The sequence below is a fragment of the Carica papaya genome, chromosome 2 (genome assembly GCF_054855325.1).
Source record: "Carica papaya isolate Zhongbai chromosome 2, ASM5485532v1, whole genome shotgun sequence".
In the NCBI taxonomy this organism is placed as follows: Eukaryota; Viridiplantae; Streptophyta; class Magnoliopsida; order Brassicales; family Caricaceae; genus Carica; species Carica papaya.
In genome coordinates this window covers 18,192,438-18,213,517 of record NC_142310.1, presented here as the reverse complement: position 1 = coordinate 18,213,517, position 21,080 = coordinate 18,192,438, and the positions used below count along the sequence as shown (strand labels likewise).

Here is a 21,080-nt window from a genome sequence, read left to right as displayed (position 1 = left end):
CGTTTTAAGCTGGGCCAAGCTGTTTTGAGCCGTTTTGAAGCGGGTCTAACCGTTTTGAGTCGAGTCGAGCCAAGCCGAACTGCTGCCTAACAGATTTGTTTCCAGTTTGTAATTTGATATGCAATTGGGCATGTGTGATATCTCTGCACCAACTTGAGGGGGGGTGTTGAATATAATATTTTATTATTTTAGTTTACTATTTAATTACTTAGTATTATATAATTAGAATTCTACTACAATAATAATTTTATGTAATTAGAATTGTAGTAAAATAGTTATTTCCTAATTAGTAGTTTAAAGATTTTATAAATATTCAGGTGTAATAACCTAAACGGTGAGAAATAAAATTATTGTTTTTTTCCCTAAAATCTGCACTAACATAATAATCAAAGATTAATATAATTACATAGATCTCAAGTGCTGACCCTAAGTTAAAGAAATTTAGATAGTCATAGAAGTTTCTAAATCCCACTTGAAATCAAACTCCAAATTTACTTAAAACTATCTTACTAATTCTTAAGATATTTTTGCATCGCTTTTATTAGGAATTAAAAATATGGGAGACACTCTTTAAATGTTTATTGGTGATTTATGGCTTAGAACACTCTTGTCTTCTTTCAAAATCTTCTTAATATTTACTTGTACATAAGGGTGGGAATGAGTTCAATTGAATAAATATTTGAGTATTTAAGCTCAATTTGATGAAGCACTATTTAGCTTTAGCTTAACTTGAAGCACGATTTATGCAATTTTAGGTTTTAGTTCATCTAAAATAATAAACTTGGTTTGATTTTAGGAACTAAGATTGTATAGATGAGCTCAAAATCGTATTTATACAATATATCTCTATATTATAATAAATGAACATTATATTATTAAAGTATATTAGATATAAGATAAAATGTATAAAGTACTTCGTAGGCTATTATGAGAAGGGAAAATATTGTATTCCCCCTTGATTTAGTAAGTATTATATCTTACATTTAAATAGAAGTACAAAAAGCTAAACTAGGAAAGTACAATTCTACAAAAATAATCACCCTAATTAATTTTCTTGATTAGCATTTTGACTCAATCTCTTGTTCAGCATGATTAAAACACAATGTTCAGCATGATATAGTTGATATCAAATATTCTCCTTTCCGATACTCCCTCCCAAGCCGGCATATAGATATCTTTTATTGCTAGCTTGCTTACAATGATATTAAATTGTCTCTCCTGTAGTCCTTTGGTGTCGGTTGTCTATTGATTAGTTGGTCCATAAGGAGCACAAATTAAACCATGCTTAAGTTTCTTCAAGTCTTCTAAGAACCTCTTGATCCACATCACCTCAAAAATCATGTGGGCATGAGATCTAAGCCCAGCCTTAGTGCTGCCTTTGCAACCACACTTTGTTTTTTACTTTGCTAGGTGACAAGATTTCCTCCTACAAATGTGCAACATTCTAACGTTGATCGTCTCAAAGAAGCCAATTAGCAGTTGTATGGACTTTACCTTTTAATTCTCATGCTTTATAAACATCAGACTTCTTCCAAGTGTTCCCTTTAGGTACCTTAGCATTTTGTAGGCAACATCAAGGTGTTCCTATCTTGGTGAATGCATGAACTGACTTACCATATATATGTTAATTGCTATACCAAGATGAGTATGTGGCACTTGTATTAATCTTCCTTGCAGTCGCTGAAATTTCTACCTTTAGATCATATCTTCTGTCGTAGGATTGAGTTTCAGGTTGGCTTCAATTGATCTCGACAGCTTTACACCCTAGAAGTCCACCTTCACTGAGTAATGAGAGGTAATATTTGGATTTTTGCATGCGTTTGTAGATGGTCGGTAGATTTTAGATGCAGTAATGGTGGCGAATGAAGTGTTGCATGATTTGGTGGGGGATAAAAGGGAAAGCTTGCTATGTAAGTTAGATATGGAGAAGATATATGACCATGTCAGTTGGGAGTTTGTGGATTATATGTTGGGGAGAATGGGTTTTGGACATAAGTGGAGAAGATGGATGCACTTATGTTTGTCTACTACTTCTTTTGTTGTTCTTATAAATGGTGGCCCATCGTTGTTTTTAAAGGCATTTAGAGGGCTTCGCCAGGGTGATCCATTATCCCTTCTATTGTTTGTTATTGTAATGGAAGTTCTGAGTGACTTGTTGGTGAAGGTTAAAGATCTAAAACTGCTAAGAGGTGTTACAGTGGGAAGGGGTGACAGTATGGTTGAGATGTCAAATCTTTTTTTTTTGCTGATGACACATTAATCTTTTGCCAACCAGAGGAGAGGATCTTGGTGTATGTATGGTGTATTCTCGTGTGTTTTGAAACTGTTTTGGGGCTCAACATCACTTGAAAAGTCAGAACTACTTAGAATTGGTGATAGAAGGGATGAGGCCCAACTTGCTAGGGTGTTGGGGTGTAAAGTAGTCAGTCTTCTGATCAATTACCTTGGGGTCCCATTGGGAGTTAAGTATAAAAACACTAGAATGTGGGAATTGGTGGTTGAAATGCTTAAGAAAACATTAGCTGGTTGGAAAAGGAATTTTCTATCTAAGGGAGGAAGGCTCACTTTAACTAAAAGTACGCTAAACAATCTTCCTATTTATTACTCATCTACTCTAACGATTCCAGTGAAAGTGACAAGGAGATTGGAAGTTATCCAATATCGATTCCTTTGGGGTGATGAGGAAGGAATGATGAGGTATCATTTGGTTAAATGGGAAGATGTTAAACTACCTATTAATCAAGGAGGATTGGGGATAAGATCACTTGCTGGGATGAATGTGACTCTACGAAGGAAGTGGATATGGAGATTTATGAATGAGGAGGACGGAATATAGAGGAGGGTTATTGAGGCGAGGTGGGGGAGTATTGATGATAGGCGGGAATAGGAGAAGGGCGTTGAGACCGTGGTTTAGGCTTATGGAGGAAGATTCAGGTGGACCGGCCTAAAATCTAGGAGTGCATTAGCTGGAGGTTAGGCAGAGGCAACAGAATCAGGTTTTGGGTGGATGGGGGAAGTCTTAAGAGGCAGTTCCCGATGATATTTTCCATTGAATAATAAAAAAAACATGGTTATTGAGGATGCATATGGAGACTATGATGGTATCGGTGAGTGGATTGTGAATGTGAATAGAAGTCTGAGTGACTGTAAAGTGGGTGAGTACAAAGCATTATTGCAGCTATTATCTACGAAACGGGTCAATACTGATAGGGACCAGGTCATATGGAAACTGAAACAAAATGGTGAGCTCACTAATCAAGTCTTACTACAATTATCTTGTGATAGGTGAGATTGGTAGTGTCCAATTTCCTAGTTTATCAGATTTGGAAAGCAAAGGCACCTCCAAGGGTTGTTTTTTTTGCATGGGAGGCAAACGGGGAATGCATTTTGATGATTGACAAGTTGAGGACAAGAGGTAAAATCATGGTAAATGGGTATTATTTGTGCAAGAAAGCTGCAGAATCCTATAACCATATTTATTATGTTTAAACATGCGAGAGGATGCTAGGATGTATTGTCTCTCTCTAAAAAGAGGAGGGGTTATTTGTATCTTATATACAGAAGTGGTGCTTTAATGTTCAAGTAGTTATAACATTTTCTGTTAACCTGGGTCATTATGGAACTTTTTGAATACTAAGTTTTGGTTACATCATATTAATTTGGATACCAAAGCTGAAATAACCGTTACTTGCAGGAACCTGTATAAATTAATTGCTTAATCTTTTCTCCTTTATCTCAAGAGAGGGTTAGTGAATGATCTTGTTCCCCTTTTTTTAAAGGGCATGAATACTGATGAATATTGCAGTTATTGGAGCCTTAGGGTACTTAACAATTACTAGCCTAGAGCAAAAAAATGAAAAGCACCATTACAAAGCAGCAAATTAACCTGTTCAATTGAAAGATTACGTTGCTGATTTCTAGAGTGTGTTAATTTTTTCCTCTATCTTGATAGGCAAGTGTTACAGTACACAGAAACGAAGGTGTGGGATCCATGGAAGCAACAAAAGGAAGGAGTTTGTCTTTAAGGAGCAAATAAAAGTTAGAGTTCTTTAAAAATTCTACTTAATATTTAGATTTAGATTACGAATCGGAAAAAAATTAGGAATATGATTCCTGAAATTATAATTAGATTTAGCTTAGGAATTGGAACAAAATTAGGACTATAATTCCTACAAATACACTTATTGTCATCAATGAATTATCAAGCAATTAATCCAAAGAGTTTTTCCATAAAAGATCAAAAATTCTCTTAGCTGAGTCTCACCATAAGCCAGCAAGGCTGGAAAACAAGAAGCAAGGAATTGCTTGCTTTAGGATTTTACACTGGCATATCCTATAACTAGATCCAGTCCCCAGGACACATGTTAATATCAGAGCCAGTGGTCATGGATGACTTCAAAAGTTTCCTAGTAACAATTTTAGACAGTCATGAAGCAATACTAGGAGACTGTTCAGGTTGAAGAGAGGCAATGCGGACTCACTGTTCAGGTTGAAAGCTTCTCCTCGGAAATATTGGCCAGAAGGAGACTGTTTATACTACTAACTCAACAAAAAAAAAAGACAAGAAACAGGCCAACTCCAGCCACAATGAAGAAATATTTCTAGAGTTATAATTAGATTTAGATTAGGAATCAGAAAAAAACTAAGACTATAGTTCCTAGAGTTATAATTAGATTTAGATTAGGAATGAGAATAAAACTGTGGCCATGATTCCTAAAATTGTAATAGGGATCTAATTTAATTTGCTTTTCTTTTAGCATACCTATTATCATGAACAAAATTGTCAAATTATTAATCAGAAAGAGTTTTTCTATAAAAGATTAGAGGTTCTCTTAGAAAAGCTTCACTACAGCCCAGTAGAGCCGGAAAACCGAGAAGCAAGCAGCTGGCTTGCTTCAGGATTTCAGACTAGCAAGTCCTGTAACCAGATCCAGAGCCCAGGATACCGAAAGCAAACTTGATCATCTGTAGTTGGTTTCATCGTATCAATATTCCAAGACATCTAGTCTTCACTAAAACTCAGTGCCAATACCAGTGGTCTAGAGTGTGTCTTAGCTATTCACCAATACATTACAGGTTGTGATCAAATTGTTTGGATGAGGCTTGATATTTATGGGCATGATTTTTCTGTTTATTGTTAAGTATCACAAGAAGATAGTGGAAGAGAGGAGAGATTTTTTATTCTCTTCTCCTTTCAATTTGAGGAACAGTTAATTCAGCTTTACTAGGTTAATAATTTTTTCATTGCGCAAACCAACCCAAAACTTTCTTGAGAAAGCACATTGAAATTCAGCGTGGTTGTGGTTTTCTTATTGTTGAGACTTGCATCAAAAGGGAGAAAATAGGTATAGCAATTTTCCAACTTGAATATCTTTCTTCCTTGTTGATTATCTGTATCATTTGCATTCAACCTTCAAAAACACTTGTCAGTGTTTATTTTTGAGAGAAGGGAGATAGTTACTCAGAAAAGAGTAGGAAAAATTGGTATAAATAGCATTTTAACATTTAAAGTTAAGACTTAAAATTTTGAGAGTCAATCTGGGTTATGTTATATTTTTGTAAATTTCAAAATGAAGTAATACTTTTGTAATCAGAAGATCTAATCCTTGTTTGTAATTTACCAGGTTTGTGCTTGCTAAAAGTTCTTTTCTCCTATGGAGTTAAATGTTTTCTTGTGGAAAAGGTTTAACAGATTTCTGTTCATGTACTATTTACTCGGATGAAACTAACAGATGTTGTGCCTGCATTATGCAGGTGATGAGAAAGAATCTATTGAAATATGTACATGTGAGGGAGTTTGCTCCAGAAGCTGAGTTTCATGATCCCTGTCCTTCCTTCATTTTACGAAATGTAGCTTGCAGGTATTGCTGCGGGTACTGGATACGTATTTGATTATCATAATAAATGTGAACATCATGATGACATAGAACAAATTAGAATTAATTTGCCTATATAGTAATCTAGGGACAAAGGTCTAGACACCACATCCAAGAAATCTTTCAGCTTCACAATTTGAGGTTTGATTGCATCAAGTAGCCAGAAAGTTTTTGAGAAGGTCATGAAGTAGTTTATGAATAACTTAACTAGATTGAGCAGTTTCAAAAGTGAGATCATAAAAGGTATTTATAGTGGTTCCTAAGTAACCATTGTGAATAAGATTAAACCAAGAAATATATTTAAGAGTAGGAAAACTAAATACTAATCATAAGTTACTAAAGGGTAGACTTCTAAGTTTTATATTTAAAAGAAAAGAATCGTGATTTCTATTATATTTAGACAATCTACATTAAAATCATGATTTCTAATCTATTTAGACAATCTAAATTTCACTCATTGTCATCACATATGAAGTTTACAAAATTGCATATATAATATAATAGGATTTATTCCAATGGATGGTTAAACCAGGTAGGCCTATATGTAAAAATTTTCTTTTAATAGTGTTGCTTGTTCAGTTTTTTTTTTTTTTATTATTAGGAAAAATTATCATTTTATTCCTTAGACTTACAATTCCATTCTAAATTGTTTTTTTATGTTATAATAAGGATCTTAACTTAAAATGTTTTTTTAATTCTTGATCTTTATACACTTGTGAAATTTTTTTATCTGAAGATGACATAAATCCTTCTTGTTTTGCCCATAATTTGTTCTTTATGAAGTTAAAAAAGTTATATCAACTAAAAATTAATAGGAACAATTAATTTGTTTTACTTAAGTTATGATAATGAAATATTACAACCATTAGGGAAGAAAAAAGATCTGTATACGATTTTTGAAATTCTTTTTTTTATTCATTTCTACCTATAAATAGATGTATTCTATTTCTTAATTCATCTTTTATATCATCCAAACAAGACAAAAACTTTTGCTATTTGTTGTTTCCACAAAAAAAGTTACAAATTGAAACAAATTTGTAAGCTTTTAAGAATAAAACTTTAACAGAAAAAAAAAAAAAAAAAATTTGAAACCAACTTGTACTACGGTGAACAATTAACAAGCTACAATAGTAATTTGCCCTTATTATTAATATTTGATATATTAAGATTTCGATATTGATTCGTTATTATTAATACTTGTAGAAATTTGATTTTTTGTAAAGTTCAATTCATATATAAATTGATGTGTTTAGGGAAATCTGTTGATAAAAAAAATCATATTCAACTTTCATAATTAAAAGATCTTTTTCTTTTATGACTTATTTGTACTTAGTTTCCTATTAAAACTTTTTTATTTTTCTTCTATATGTATTCAAATATAAATTAAGTATCATGAATAAAAATTAAAAAATTTGATTACAAATTTCATGATATCAAATTAGGACCTATAGACAAAAAAAATAATGTATATTTTTTCTTTCCCTTGCTAATGATCAAATATGAGATGATTAGGATAAGAACTAGTGACCCTTCTTAAATTACATCATGTTTTAATAAAATTATTTTTATCAAACATCTAAAATCAAAAGCCACTCAAATTCCGATCACCAACCACAAGATAAATGGAAGTAATTATATTCAATGGTCTTAATTAGCCAAGATGTTTATATGTGAAAGAGGGAGAGAAAAATACATCACCATAGAAGCCAAGCAACCAAGTGACAAAGACCCAAACCCGAACTTGGAAGATCGAGAATAATCTAGTCATGTCGTGGTTGATTAATTCCATGAAAAATGGTATTAGTGAGAATTTCTTATTGTACGGAACTGCACACAAAACGCCTCCATAATCTACGAAAAAGAGATCTATACGTTACTCGTTATTGGTAACGGCTCGATGTGTTTTAGGAACTTGCATGGAATTGTCAAGATGATGCAAAACGGTGTAGAGAAATTTTGGAAGAAAAAGAATTTTCAAATTTCTTATAAAATTGAATAAAAATCTGGATGAAGTATAGGGAAAGATATCTAGAATGAAACTATTGGTTGGTATTCTTGAAGCATTTTTTTTTTAAGAAAATGAGAAAACAAAAAAAAAAGGTAATGTCAGGAGATGGATTCACAAGCCCTACTACTAAAACAAAACTATATCTTGACTAACTGTGTCCTTCATCCAACTCGGACAACTAGCAATGAAATGGAAGCTTGGTATGATAATTGCAGAAAAGCAGATCATACTCGAGACAATTACTTAGAAATTCATGGAAAATCAGCCAATTTGAAGACTACAAAATCAACCATAGACAAAGAAAGTAAGGAAAATCATGTCTTTATTAATGAAAGTGTTTCCACTAAGGAATCATGCCCATGCAGCAAAGAGTAGATAGAAGCCCCCAAAAAAATGTTCCTACGTCAAAACTCCATCAATGACAACGTAGGATTTGGGACAACATCTCCTCTATCAATAACAATATAGGATTTAGGACAGTAACCCCTCTATCAGTAACAATATAGGATTTGGGACAACAGCTTGAAAAGATAATTCTTTTAGTGCTCTAAATGTTATCTTAAGAAATCAAAATACTTGGATTATTGACTCTGGACATCTGATCACATGACGAGAAATCAAACATTATTTTAAAAATATAATCTATGCAACCTCACCAAAAATAGCAGATGGATCTTGCTCAAGAGTAGCTGGAATAGGTGATATCCCCAGCTCAAAATGAATTAATCTTAAAGGGAGTATTTCATGTACCTAATTTGGATTATAACTTGTTATCATTAAGCAAATTTACCTAAGATTGATTATGCATGTATTGCTAAATTTTCTTAAACTTATATGAATATCAGGATTTGAATTCGATGAGAACAATTGACATATGCTTAGTTATACTTCGAGTTTTTTCTCCTTAAGGATAATGGATCTTTTAGGAGACAATCGCATGATGCATTATCTGTTGAGTCTCAAAATAATCTTACTTAGACAATCTTAGTACAATTCATAGCATTATGTGTTGAGTCTCAACTTTGTATACCTTCAAAAATCTTTTCCTTCTTTAGTTAAAAATAAAAATTTGAAAAATTTTCATTATGAAATATGTTAATTGTCAAAATATACTTATAATATATATTTAACATTGCCTTACAACCTCTTAATTGGTTCCCATAGTACATAGTGATGTTTGGAAGCCATGTAAAATCAATAATATTACTGGTAATAGATGATTTATATTTTTTGTTGATGATTATATAAGATATTACATGACTATTTCTCATAAAAGAAAAGTTTGAAGTTGGTCATATATTCAGAAAATTCAAAAACATAGTCCAAGCCCAGTTTTAGACAAAGGTATAAGTGTTGAAGACAAACAATGCAAAATAATATTTTGAAAAAAAAAATTGGTCGCATATCTTAAAAAATAAGGGATTGTTCATCAAAATTCATGTGTTGATACCCAGCAACAAAAAAGAATAGCCGAAAGGAAGAATATACATCTCTTGTACGTTGTCTGGTTCCTCATGTTCACAACTCAAGTTCCAAAATTTTTATAGAGAGAAGCTGTTCTAACTACAACTTACCTTATCAATAGATTGCCTTCTCAGGTTCTTGAGTTTCAAATATCCTACCAAGTTATGCTCCAATATTTTCCTACCGCTTGACTTCTATCTATTGTACCTATTAAAATCTTTGGTTGTTCATCCTTTTTTCACATGCACAACCATCACAAAAGTAAACTAAATCCAAATCAATAAAATGCATCTTTGTTAGACATTTATCAAAATAAAAAGGATATAAGTGTTATTCACCAGTCATCTGAAAATTCTATAACTCCGTGGATGTCACCTTTCATGGAAATCAATCATACTACAGAATTTGTATTTAGGACGAGAAGAATACACAAGAATCCCAATTTTATGGACTCCATTCCTAAATATTTTCATTCTCCTCCAATTAAACGTATTCAGCCTTCAGAACACATATCGAGATGAACACCTATACCTTAACCTACTCAGCACACAGAAAAACCTAAAATTTGGGTCTACATCAAAAGGAACAAGAATCAAAAAGAGAAAGAGTCACAACAATCTGATTATAGTCATGGACTCAATCTAAATTAAGATCCAACATCACCAAATAATTCAGGTAATCTAAGTTCAGATCTCTCCCTTGATAATATATATGATAATAGACCTATTACTTTAAGAAAACAATTCACAATTTTATTTCATGCAAAGGTTTTTCATCAACTCACCACACATTTGTTAGCAATATTGATCAAATATAGATATTAAGGGTGATACATGAAATATTGAAAGTACCTGAATTAAAAACTGCAATAATGAAAGAAATTCAAGTCTTAGAAAAGAATGAAACTTGGGAAAAAACAGAATTATCAACTGGGAAACACCCAGTTAGCTGTAAATAGGTGTTCATAGTTAAACATAATGCTGATGATAATATCAATAGGTTCAAAGCTCGATTAGTAGCCAAAAACTCTAGTTAATTCTATGACATTTCCATCAGTAGCAAAGCTCAACACATTCTGGATACTAATGTCTCTAGCTGTCAATTTTGATCGGCCAATATAATTAGATGCAAAAAATGCTTTTTTTAGTAGAGAACTGGAGGAAGAAGTTTATATGGAGATACTGCCAGATTTTGAAAGTTAAGTCATTAAGAGAAATGTCATCAGACTCAGAAAATCTCTCGATATATTCAAACAATCTTCAAGAACATGGTTGGACAAACTTACTAAGACAATCAGTAGGTTTGTATATAATCAAAGCGATACAGATCGTATTATGTTTGTCAAGCATGATCTTTCAAGAAGAAGGGTAATACTCATCATATATGTATAGATGATCTAATAATCAACAGAGGTGACACAAGGAGATGCTTAGACTAAGAAAGTTCTTAGTTAAAGAATTTGAGATTAAAAACTGATGAAATTTCAAATATTTTTTGGAAATAGAAATTGTTAGGTCAAGGAAATGAGTCTCAGTTTCTCAACAAAAATATGTGGTGGATCTTCTAAAAAAGACTTAAATGCTTGGATGCAAGCCCGCAGACACACCCACGGATCCCAACATTGAACTGAGAAATACAATTGATTGTGCTCGAGCTGGCAAAATACCAATATGTAGCTGGTAAATTGATTTATCTTTGCAGAGCAGGCTAGATATTAGTTTTGCCGTCAGTGTGGTAAATTAGTTCATGAATAATCCAAATAAAGAATTTATGGAGGTAATGTTTCAGATTCTCAAGTATATAAAACTGACAGTTGGATAAGAACTATTTTTAAAGAAGTCAAGAAATTAAAATATATATTGATATCGACTGTGTTGGTTCTATAATTGATAAAAGATCCACTTCTAAATATTATACATATGTGTAGGGAAAGCTAGTTATTTTGAAGAAGCAAAAAACAGTCAATGGTATCAAGAAGTAGTGTTGAGGTTGAGTTTAAAGATTTAGTACATGGTATCTGTGAAGGAATGTGGCCACAAAGGATATTGACTGAATTGAGAATTCCCTCTTCAGATCCTATGAAAGCGTTTTGTGACAATCAATACACAATAAACATAACAAAAAACACAGTTCATCATGATCGAATTAAATATATGGAGATTGATAGAAAGTTTGTAAAAAGAAAATAAAGTCATGAGTAGTATTGTTGTGGCACATTCAATCTTGTCATTAAACTGTAGATATTTTCACCAAGTCGTTACCTAAAAAGACCTTTGAAGAATTGAGTTCTAAAATTTGGTTTGCTCAACATCTTCAAACCCGCTTGAGGGGAAGTATAACTTTTTTTAGAAGTTCAATTTCTATATATATTTGTATCTTTAGGAAAATCTCTTTATAAAAGAGAATTATAACTGGCTTTCATAATTAGAAGATTTTTTCTTTTTATGAAACTGATTTGTATTTAGTTTTTTACTAAAACTCTATCTAATTTTATCCCATATATATATCTAAATATTGTAAATTAAGTATCATAAATAAAAGTTCAATAAACAAAAAATTTGATTACAAATTTTCACTACCAAAAATATTTTAGCTGATCGTCATGGTCCACGAGTTCTTTTGTGCTATTTAGTATTATGATAAGAATTTTCTTCACTAAACATTTCTTGGATTAATATCTTAAAATTATTGTGAAACTAAAACTTTCCGCAGATAGATCCTGAAAGATTGGATTGCTAATGAGCAACTGTCATAACATTTATGCACATAGGCAGGATAGATATTATCACTATTTTCACCCGCCCATGACATGGGCATTGTCCTTACTGATTGCCTTTTTTTTTTGCCGGCATGACTGCTATGTTCAGAAAATTTTATGGTAAATGGATGGAATTCCCAAGCTCACATTCTGATTGTTACTGTGTATGATCAGAGGTGAAGTCTTTGCATCAATGAATACCTTTAGGAGTTGCAATTTTGGGAAGCATAAACAACTGTCAATTATTCCTATAGTACTGAATATAAAAAATGTCTATCAAATTCATCTTTCCTTTATGGAAATTAGATATCACTAGAATTCATTTTTTTCTTTATCAAGATCAGATTTTACCTCTTTGATTTGAAGTCCGTACTTGTTTCTAATCCGTGGATGTCCTTTTGACAGTTATTGCCACGACTGCCGAGACCTGGATTTACATGGTGACGCAGCTTTACTGGCTGAGGAATGGTGCTGTGCAGTTCCTCAGTGTGGCCATCCTTATGACCGTGAAGTAATGGAAAATGCACTTCTCCAAATTGTTCGGCAAAGAGAGCGCGTCTACCATCTGCAAGACCTGATATGCCTTAGGTGTAACCAGGTGAAAGCAGCACATTTAGCTGAACAATGTGAATGTGCTGGCTCATTCAGGTGCAGGGAAAGTGCATCTGAGTTTCACAACAAAATGCAGATTTTCCTAAACATAGCCAAGCATAAAAAATATGAAGTCCTCGAAGAGTGTATCTCATGGATTTTGGAGATCTAATAGCTGTTAATCATGTTTGAAAGATTCAAGTAAAACTCTATGATGTAGTTAGCCCCCTCAAGTGTAAAGTAAGAGATGTGCAGGTCATTTAATAGGGCTGATTAATCGAGGAGAACTCATTATACAAGATGCTCAAGTCAGAAATATGCCTAGGATGGCAAAACAATCAAATTAATGGAACAATTGTTGGGATGCAACTTGTCAAGACACTGATTATAGCATTCGACTCTGCCTCGGCCAAGGAAGAAGCAGAAGCAAGAATTCTGACTGTAAAAATTTATTGTCCATAAAATGTTGTTAAAGCTTGTATTTATATAACCTTTATGAACAACTCCAGTTGATCATTTAGGAGAGACAATCTTGTATAATTATAGAATCCTAGATTACATCATCCGATTGCTGTCTAAACCTCATAGCGACAAATTAGCTTACCATAATTACACGCTAAGCTTGACAATTAATCATGTGCAAAACTTGAGCTTAATCATGTTTTATTCTTTGGAAAGAAGAAGAATAGATTAATTAAAAATGCAAAACAATATCTAAGACGTCATTCCTGTGCTCACTGTATTAAAAATACTATAATTATATGATATATAAACTTTAGAGAAAAAAAAGATCACAAAATTATAATTGATTTTTGTCTATCACATTACTATAATGCTGGTTTCAAGAAGGCAGCTATCACATTATGTTGGTTTGGGTTTCATCCGAATCCACTTATGGCCCAAACAATCCAGTCAAAATTTGCGAATATTTTAATTACATTAATGTAATGCTGATGAAACATGCAGGACTTTAATATTTTGTAGGTTTCATCAAATCTGGTTTTTTTAGAATAAAATTTTCATCATTATTTGTCAATCTAAACTATTCCTTAGCAATAAAAATGAATAATTAAAACGAAGTAGAGAAAAATTATCTTTCTTATACCATAATAGAACAAATCTCAAGTTGTCAATATTTTTTCTTTTTTGGTTAAAAGATTTGGTCTTTGTACTATAGTAATTATTAGACGAAAAAATATTAAAAAGAAAGTAAAAGAAGAGCAACAAAAAAAAAAAAAAAAAAAAAAAAAAAAAATTTGAAATGTTAATGAAAATTAGAATGGAAAAAAACAAGGAAAAGATGAAAATTAGTGTTACAGATTTCAGTTTTATAAGTGAAACTTTATATTATAATCTTTAAAAAAATATTAATATATTGCAATTAAAACTCTTAACATTTATATACTTTAGATCTTTGATAATGTGATACATCTTCCCCTTCACAAGTTAGAGGTTGAAAATTCAATCTTGTTTAATGAATGTGTCTCTCACCGTGGGGTTTGAATAAAACAAAAAGCATCTCTCCTCCAATCAATACATAAATTGGAATTTGTTATTTATTTATTGACTCGGTTAGGTTCTGCGGCACGTAAGTTTATAATAGATAGGGCTTGAAATTGAGTCATAAAAGTCCCAAGCAAGAAAACATCATAAATATGATTTATCTTTTTATATGGAATAAGATATTTGGAACGAACTTGAATTATAGATTCTGTTTCGTATGGATAAACATAGTACTAAATTTAGGTTTGTATCATGTAGATCTCACTCTCTAAGTTATATTGTGTAAATTCAAAATATGATCCCACACCCAAATATTTTTCAAAATTAGTGCTGGAGGAAATATTTATTTAATGTTATTGATATCATTTCCCTTTGTGTGGCTATAATAAAGGGAGAAGAAACAACTTACTACAAGTCCGAATATTATTGAGAAATAACTGAAGCTCGAACCTCTCCCCGGTGGTTGATCCAGATGTTTGAGTTTCAAGAACTTAGCTCTTCAACATTACATGCGTACTCTTCTTTTAAACACCAAGTGAAAACTCTTTAAAAAACTCTTTCTACAAAGCAATCCTAAGGATTCTTTTCCTAAAACATATATAATATTAAAAGCACAAAATTCACCAAAAGAACCATCTTTTGCTGGTTGAACCTTGAGAAGTTTTGTCCTCTTTCCTACTCTCAATTCCCTGCTTCAAAGACTCCAACCTTCTTCTGCATTATGCAAGATACACTAAGAAACTAGATTCAATTATAAAAAAAAAAAAAAAAAAGAATTATTTGCCAAAACTGATACCATAGCAGGTCTGGGTATTAATAATTAAAGCTCAAAACAATACTCAACGAGAGAAAAGCAGCTTAAAACACTTTTTAAAAATGGAAACTTCTTCAACTTAATATTTAACTGTTGCAGCTCACCAAGCCAAAAACTCATCCCTTGACAAAACTAGATTTTTAAATGTAGATTAAAAAGAAAATTGTCAGCAATCTGGACAATATAAGCACCTCCTTTGATGGATTGACCTAAATCAATCACCTACATGAAAAACATACAAAACTACCCCTAATGCTGACTTCAGCAGCAGACAATATTTAAACTTGTGCACAAACAAAGCAATCAACCAGTTTTTTCATCCTTTCTTACTTGCTTGACAAATAAAATTATTTTATTGAAGCAAAATGTCTAGAAGTTCATGAAAGTGCCCATTAAAAAATGCCATTTATGCTTCACTCATGAAAAATTGAAGACATTTTTACACATTACTTGGTATCGGTAAGGCGACCATGCAAACCCCATCTTTGGCGGAAACCTTCAATGCCTTGAATTCCACTAGCCAGAATCAAGCGCCTGCAGATTTATGAGTAGTGCCACATGAGTAATCTCCGGAAATGTTTATGTGATTCCAAAATCAAAATGACCAAACAGCATATAAATTAGCAAGCACATTGATCAATATTTTTCTTTTTCTGGTTTGCCATATAGACCTAATAAGGTTGTATCTCATTGGTGCAATACTGCTCAGGCCTCCACAGGCCAAATTTAGGTAAGTATATCCGCAGGAAACATTTATGCCACGGTACTTTATTTGTGGGACGATATGGCTAGACCAAAACAATGGGATCTCAGAAGATTGTACCTTCCCGACGCAAGTTCTTTGGGAGCACATACATTTCTAACCTCCTTATAGGCAAAGGTCCATGGGCAATTTATTGATACATCCATGTCTATGTTATTTAGAAACTGGGGGGCGATAGTACATTGATTTTTGTGGGGTTCTAATGTAACTACACTTCAGATTTCTTCTATTGGAGAGCTCTAGTAGGATATCTTATCCTCCAATTTTCTACATATTTCTTTTCTTGCCCTTAATAATATTTCTTTTCATAACTATATATATACATATATATATATATACATACATATATACATAAGAGCAGGAAGCATACTTCATTTGACTTAGAATTAGCCCCTTATCTTTGACAAAAGGCAATCTAAAAAAAAGGATAGATTGTTAACTTGAAACCTGGGCATAGCAAAAGCTTTGAACTGCTCAAGAAAGAGGAGAAATATGAGAAAAAGGACACAGGTCGTGGACTCACTTATATGAGAGCAGAATAATAGGTTGACAGAGAAACTGGTAAAATCCGTAACTTTTGATCTTGTTATGGTGATGGTAATGAAAACCAAGAAACTTCAAAAGAAGAAAGCTTCTTGGATCTTCTTCCTCCATTAACTATTTTTAATAAATTGTTCGGGCTCACTAAAAGAGAATCAAATAATCTATGAGATTATGAAAATAGTCGAGAACTTGTTACCAATTTTCTGCATAATACTTTATTCTTCTTTTGACACACCACATAGGTTACAGAATGGTAGGACAGAAATAGGCACCATATCTAAATCTGAAATAAAACTGAAAACAGAACAGACTGCCAACTAGGCTCCCTTCTTATTTCCACGAGTTAACCACTTATAACCTTCCCACTAAATGAGATCAGCGGACTTCATCAAGCTAATCTGAAAGTTGCTAATCCATAATGGAAAGAGTCCCTAGACAAATGCATGACTAAGCAATCATGTATAGCATATAACACTTTTTTTTGAAATACATAGATAACATATAAAATTGTGAACAAGTTCTTAGAAGTCAGTAACCCCATATGTGCTATCTAGGGTTTACAGAGATCACAATCTGACAGCAGGAATATCTAAATTTAAGGATACTGAGTGTATAAGACACCATTCTTCTGAACTACTCGTGTCACTGGAATGAAAAACATACCTTCCATCTGGTTAAAAATAAAAAAACTAGGGATATTTCTTACAGCAAATCTCCAACAGGAAGAATATTAGAATAACATAAATGAAAAAAAAAAATGACAGATGTATGACTTTAAAATGAGACGAAAGACAAAGGAAAAAAGCTTTCTTAGGATGTTTCTCAAAAGCATATGCTTACACAAAACTAAAATCATTAGGAAGTTTCATGAATAAATAAACACACACGCAACCAACTAGTTCAAAACAACCTCTCCAATGATGTGACTTTTGATTGGAGTTGAGCAGCTCTTTCCTTTGCTTCGACTAAAGGCATTGATAACCCTAATTTGCGCTCACTATCCTCAAGTCTTTGCCTTAGTCGCTTGTCCTGCAACTCCGCATAGCAAAAAAACTTGGAAAGCTTAATATGGAAATACCAAGTTATGGATCTTATACCTCAAACTATAACTTAACTGTTAGTATAAACAAAGAAACAAGAACAAGAAAGGAGCTTCACATAATAACCTTACCCTTTTTTCAGCACATTGTCGATATATAGCAATCTCATCTTGACAGAATGGTTCAATATCATTGATTTGCAAGCCTTCAATGCAAGATTGAATACCTCTTCAGAATAAACACAAGCAAGTATTCACATAGGCAAGTTACTTGAACATTAAACTAAATCTAGCTCCCAAGAACCTCACTTTTATATACTGCAGATTAAGTTGATGGCAGAGTAAATTGCCCACAAGTAATAAACTTAGTAAAATGACCGGTCCTAATACTGTTTATATACAGAATATATGGATAACCAACTAAATCATGAAAGAATTGATCCGGATGAAGTTAAACTTGATACTTACACAAAAATAGATTCCTTAAAAGCCCATCACATAAATCAACCCCTTCTAGCACATAAGAGGCAATTTCTGGAGGGATGACTGGAGATGGTGGGCCCATCATGAGATCATCACCAACCAATATAGTTTCCTCCATAGTTGGCTGTGAATCAACTGAAAACCATGGATATAGAGTAACAAAACATTCATAAACAAAACTCATCAAGAAATCCACAAGGCAAATAGTGTTTGCACATGCAAAAAGTATCAATGTCTGAAATAAAGCCAATCCTGCTGCCAATTTTAGCGTGAAAAGTTAATAATATAATCTTTTCATGAGAGATAGAGCAAACAGAGCTGTCATTTTTTTTCAATCAGAGACTTCAACAGATGCATTAGTAGTTCTCCATCCTTATGTATCATAAGAGCTCATGTGAAAGTCCACTCCTCCACTCTCACCGGGTAAAAAGAATTTTAAAACCTAAGTGGAACTTGAACCAACCACCCTTCTTTCAATGGGATACTTGAAACCTTGATCCATAAATGATATTAGTGACAGCTATTTTATTCATAACTTACCTATACGTTCCACTTGTCTTTGTCTAGATATGCAATCACATCTAGATCTTAAAAATAAACACATTGCGGTTTCGGTGATTCACATAAGATAAAAGTCATCAGAAAATAAAGAGGTCAATTTAAGGGACTGATGACCCACCAGTTAAATAAGTAGTAAATGTAAAATATTTATGAAGCATGAAATGAAACTAGAACTTAACAGACCTCTAATGACTTCAAGGGAGCAGAAGTAATTTACTTTCTTCCACGTAACAAACTTACTAGAACTAGCTTCTATTAAATCATGTAATTATAAAATATGATAGAAATGTGATAAAGTTCAATTACTGTTGTCAATCTGCTGCTCTAGTTTTTTTTTTTTTTTTTTTTGAGATAAAAGATAAAAGTATTATTGTGAACAAAGTTACCAAGGGATACTGCCCTTATATATAATAATTACAAGTCAACCAAGTGGTCAATAATTCGTCCATTATCTTCCCAATCTAATACGTCATGACCTAACAAAATAAAACTAAAAGTGTGAATTCATTTATTCCTAATGTTTACAATATTAGTTTCAATTCCCTCAAAAGCCTTTGCATTCTTCTCCCTCCACACAACCCAAAAAATGGTAATCGGGATTAACTAGCTGCTCTAATTATTTTTATAAGAATAACTATATGGTGAGGTCAGGTCCCCAATTTATTGATAAAAATGTAGAGTTCTATATTGTGTGCTTGTGCAAATGGCATCATCTAGAAAAATGGCAATACAAAGCAAAGCCAATATAGTAGCTGTAAGTATCATGTAAGTAATGATAATAAAGCTATCAATTTTTAAAAGCAAAAAAATCAAGAAAACTAAAACAACAGAGATTTGATGGTTTCAAGTACCATCCATGGTTGCTAGCCAGGAAATTGCCACTAGAGAACCCAATACTCAACTATCGCCACCGGAGATTTGATAAAACCTGTAATTCATTAAAACAGCAGCAAATAAGAGAGAGAGAGAGAGAGAGAGAGAGAGAGAGAGAGAGAGAAGGAATCAAGAAATTTGGAAAAAGAAAAATAAGGGATGAATAGGGTTGGCAGCAAGCTGACGCAAGCCAAATAACCAAAGCTTTGAGTATGATTTCTCAAAAAAGTATCAAAGTCAAGTTCAGCTCAAAGCTTGATTCGAACTTCATTTCAGATCAAGTTAAGCTCCTCTAGAAACCACATAGTTCAAGATGACACAGTGTTGAGATAGCTTCTCAGTTAAGCACCAAAAAATAATTCAGCAACAGCAACATCTCTATTCCAAAATCATTTCATGTTACTGATAAGAAGAACAAACAACTGCACGCACACAGGAAAAGAGGCCAGTGATCAAAATGATGTCCATTTCTTTAAGTAGCTATTGACTCAAACTACACCGAAAATTCAAGCACGGCAGAAACAGAAGTTATTTGAAAAAGGAAAGCCTCTGATCCCTACACTGATATTGGGCTAAAAAATAGATTGAGAAAAAAACAAAGGCTATTATTATGTAAATGAAATGAACTCAGATTCCGGTAGATGAAATATATATATATACACACATGAATATAAACAAACTGAATTTCCATTCGACTGAACATTTCAGTCACATGAGCCAAATACAAAAAATGCTGTCATCTTTACTATTCAATCAACCCAAATCAAAATCAATTCAGTTTACAATAATCAAATGAGAAAATTCATGTAACAGATTACCTAGTGTAATTGTCTGAAGAGCAACCTCGTTCCCCAAGCCTTCTTCCTTTTTGCTTCTTCCCTTCCCTGGTTCTGCCTCTTGCTACTCTGCGTCCTCTTCTCACTACCAATCGCTATCCGTGCATATCAGAACCCAGACAATTCTTTTCTTCCCTCGTGTTCTCCGTTTTACTCGGTGCGGAAAGCCCAAGGCCCCTTTTTCTCGACCCTATTCGAAAAGAGAATCGAGACAGAGAAACCCTCCTTCCTCCACCAAATTCCCTCCTGGGGAAATCGATTCCCTTTCAAAAAAAAAAATGTAAATGGAGAGAAGTTCCCGATTTTGCTATCTGGTCTTCAAAAAAGTGTCCCTGACTGGTCAGCTAACTCCCTCTTCTGCTCTCTTCCTCCGTGCTTCCCCTGTTCTCCACCACAATGGGCTGTAAAATGAAATGGGCTTTGTCTAACGGATTAATCTGATGAAAAATGTGAAGAAAGAAACGAGCTTTGTGTATGAACCCAAAATTAATAAACGGAACTGGAATTAAGACTAAAAATGTGAATTTCGAAGGAAAAGAAATTCATTGAACTCATTTTCTGCTTCCTTTTTAAACATTTCTTTAGCTATTTTATTCTTTTCTTCTTTTTCTCAATTTGTCTTCTTTCTCTTTTTTTTAAGGACAAAATTAATTTATCTCTGAAAAATCTGATATAACTAAAATTACTCTACTTTAATTAAATAAACAAACATGAAATTTTTACTCTCTCGAAATTTATTGTTTCTTTCAAGTCATTTTTTTTTCTTTTTCTCTCTCTTTGTTTCTGTTTTTCCCTTTCTTTTCCTTTTCATTATTTTATATTCTCTCTTTTTTCCTTTTCTGATATTGACTAGAGAATTGTCATCCCAAATAAAAAATATCATTACGTAAGAAGAGTTGTATTTCTTTTGTTTACAAATCTGAAGAATTGAAGAAGAAAAATATAAACTTTTTTCTTATAAGGATAAA

The 21,080-nt window shown here is 32.7% G+C and overlaps 2 protein-coding genes across 7 annotated transcripts in view; one reads left to right on the top strand and one right to left on the bottom strand.

Annotated features, from left to right (window-relative positions):
- Positions 1-13,330, top strand: part of LOC110817276 (DNA polymerase epsilon catalytic subunit A-like) — a 79,468-nt gene extending 66,138 nt beyond the window's left edge. For all 3 annotated transcript variants that reach the window (XM_088213517.1, XM_088213516.1, XM_088213515.1), the window contains 2 exons: positions 5,755-5,861; positions 12,512-13,330. In XM_088213517.1, coding sequence (XP_088069643.1) covers positions 5,755-5,861; positions 12,512-12,869 — 465 coding nt within the window. In that variant the 3' untranslated portion in view covers positions 12,870-13,330. The remainder of the gene's footprint in view (positions 1-5,754; positions 5,862-12,511) is intronic.
- Positions 13,331-14,605: 1,275 nt separating this feature from the next.
- Positions 14,606-20,695, bottom strand: LOC110817274 (uncharacterized). Of its 4 annotated transcripts, none has more exons than XM_022045733.2 (8): positions 20,095-20,695; positions 19,462-19,698; positions 19,255-19,331; positions 17,828-17,977; positions 17,492-17,565; positions 17,231-17,349; positions 15,465-15,548; positions 14,606-14,914 (listed from the first exon to the last, which is right to left on the bottom strand). In XM_022045733.2, the coding sequence occupies exons 3-8, from the start codon at positions 19,259-19,261 to the stop codon at positions 14,821-14,823; spliced, it is 528 nt and encodes a 175-aa protein (XP_021901425.2). In that variant the 5' UTR covers positions 19,262-19,331; positions 19,462-19,698; positions 20,095-20,695; the 3' UTR covers positions 14,606-14,820. The 4 variants fall into 4 exon arrangements, with proteins under 4 accessions (XP_021901425.2, XP_088069640.1, XP_088069638.1 ...); XM_088213514.1 differs by having other exon boundaries at positions 19,626-19,698; XM_088213512.1 differs by having other exon boundaries at positions 19,255-19,698; positions 20,095-20,694.
- Between the last annotated feature and the right edge of the window lie 385 nt (positions 20,696-21,080).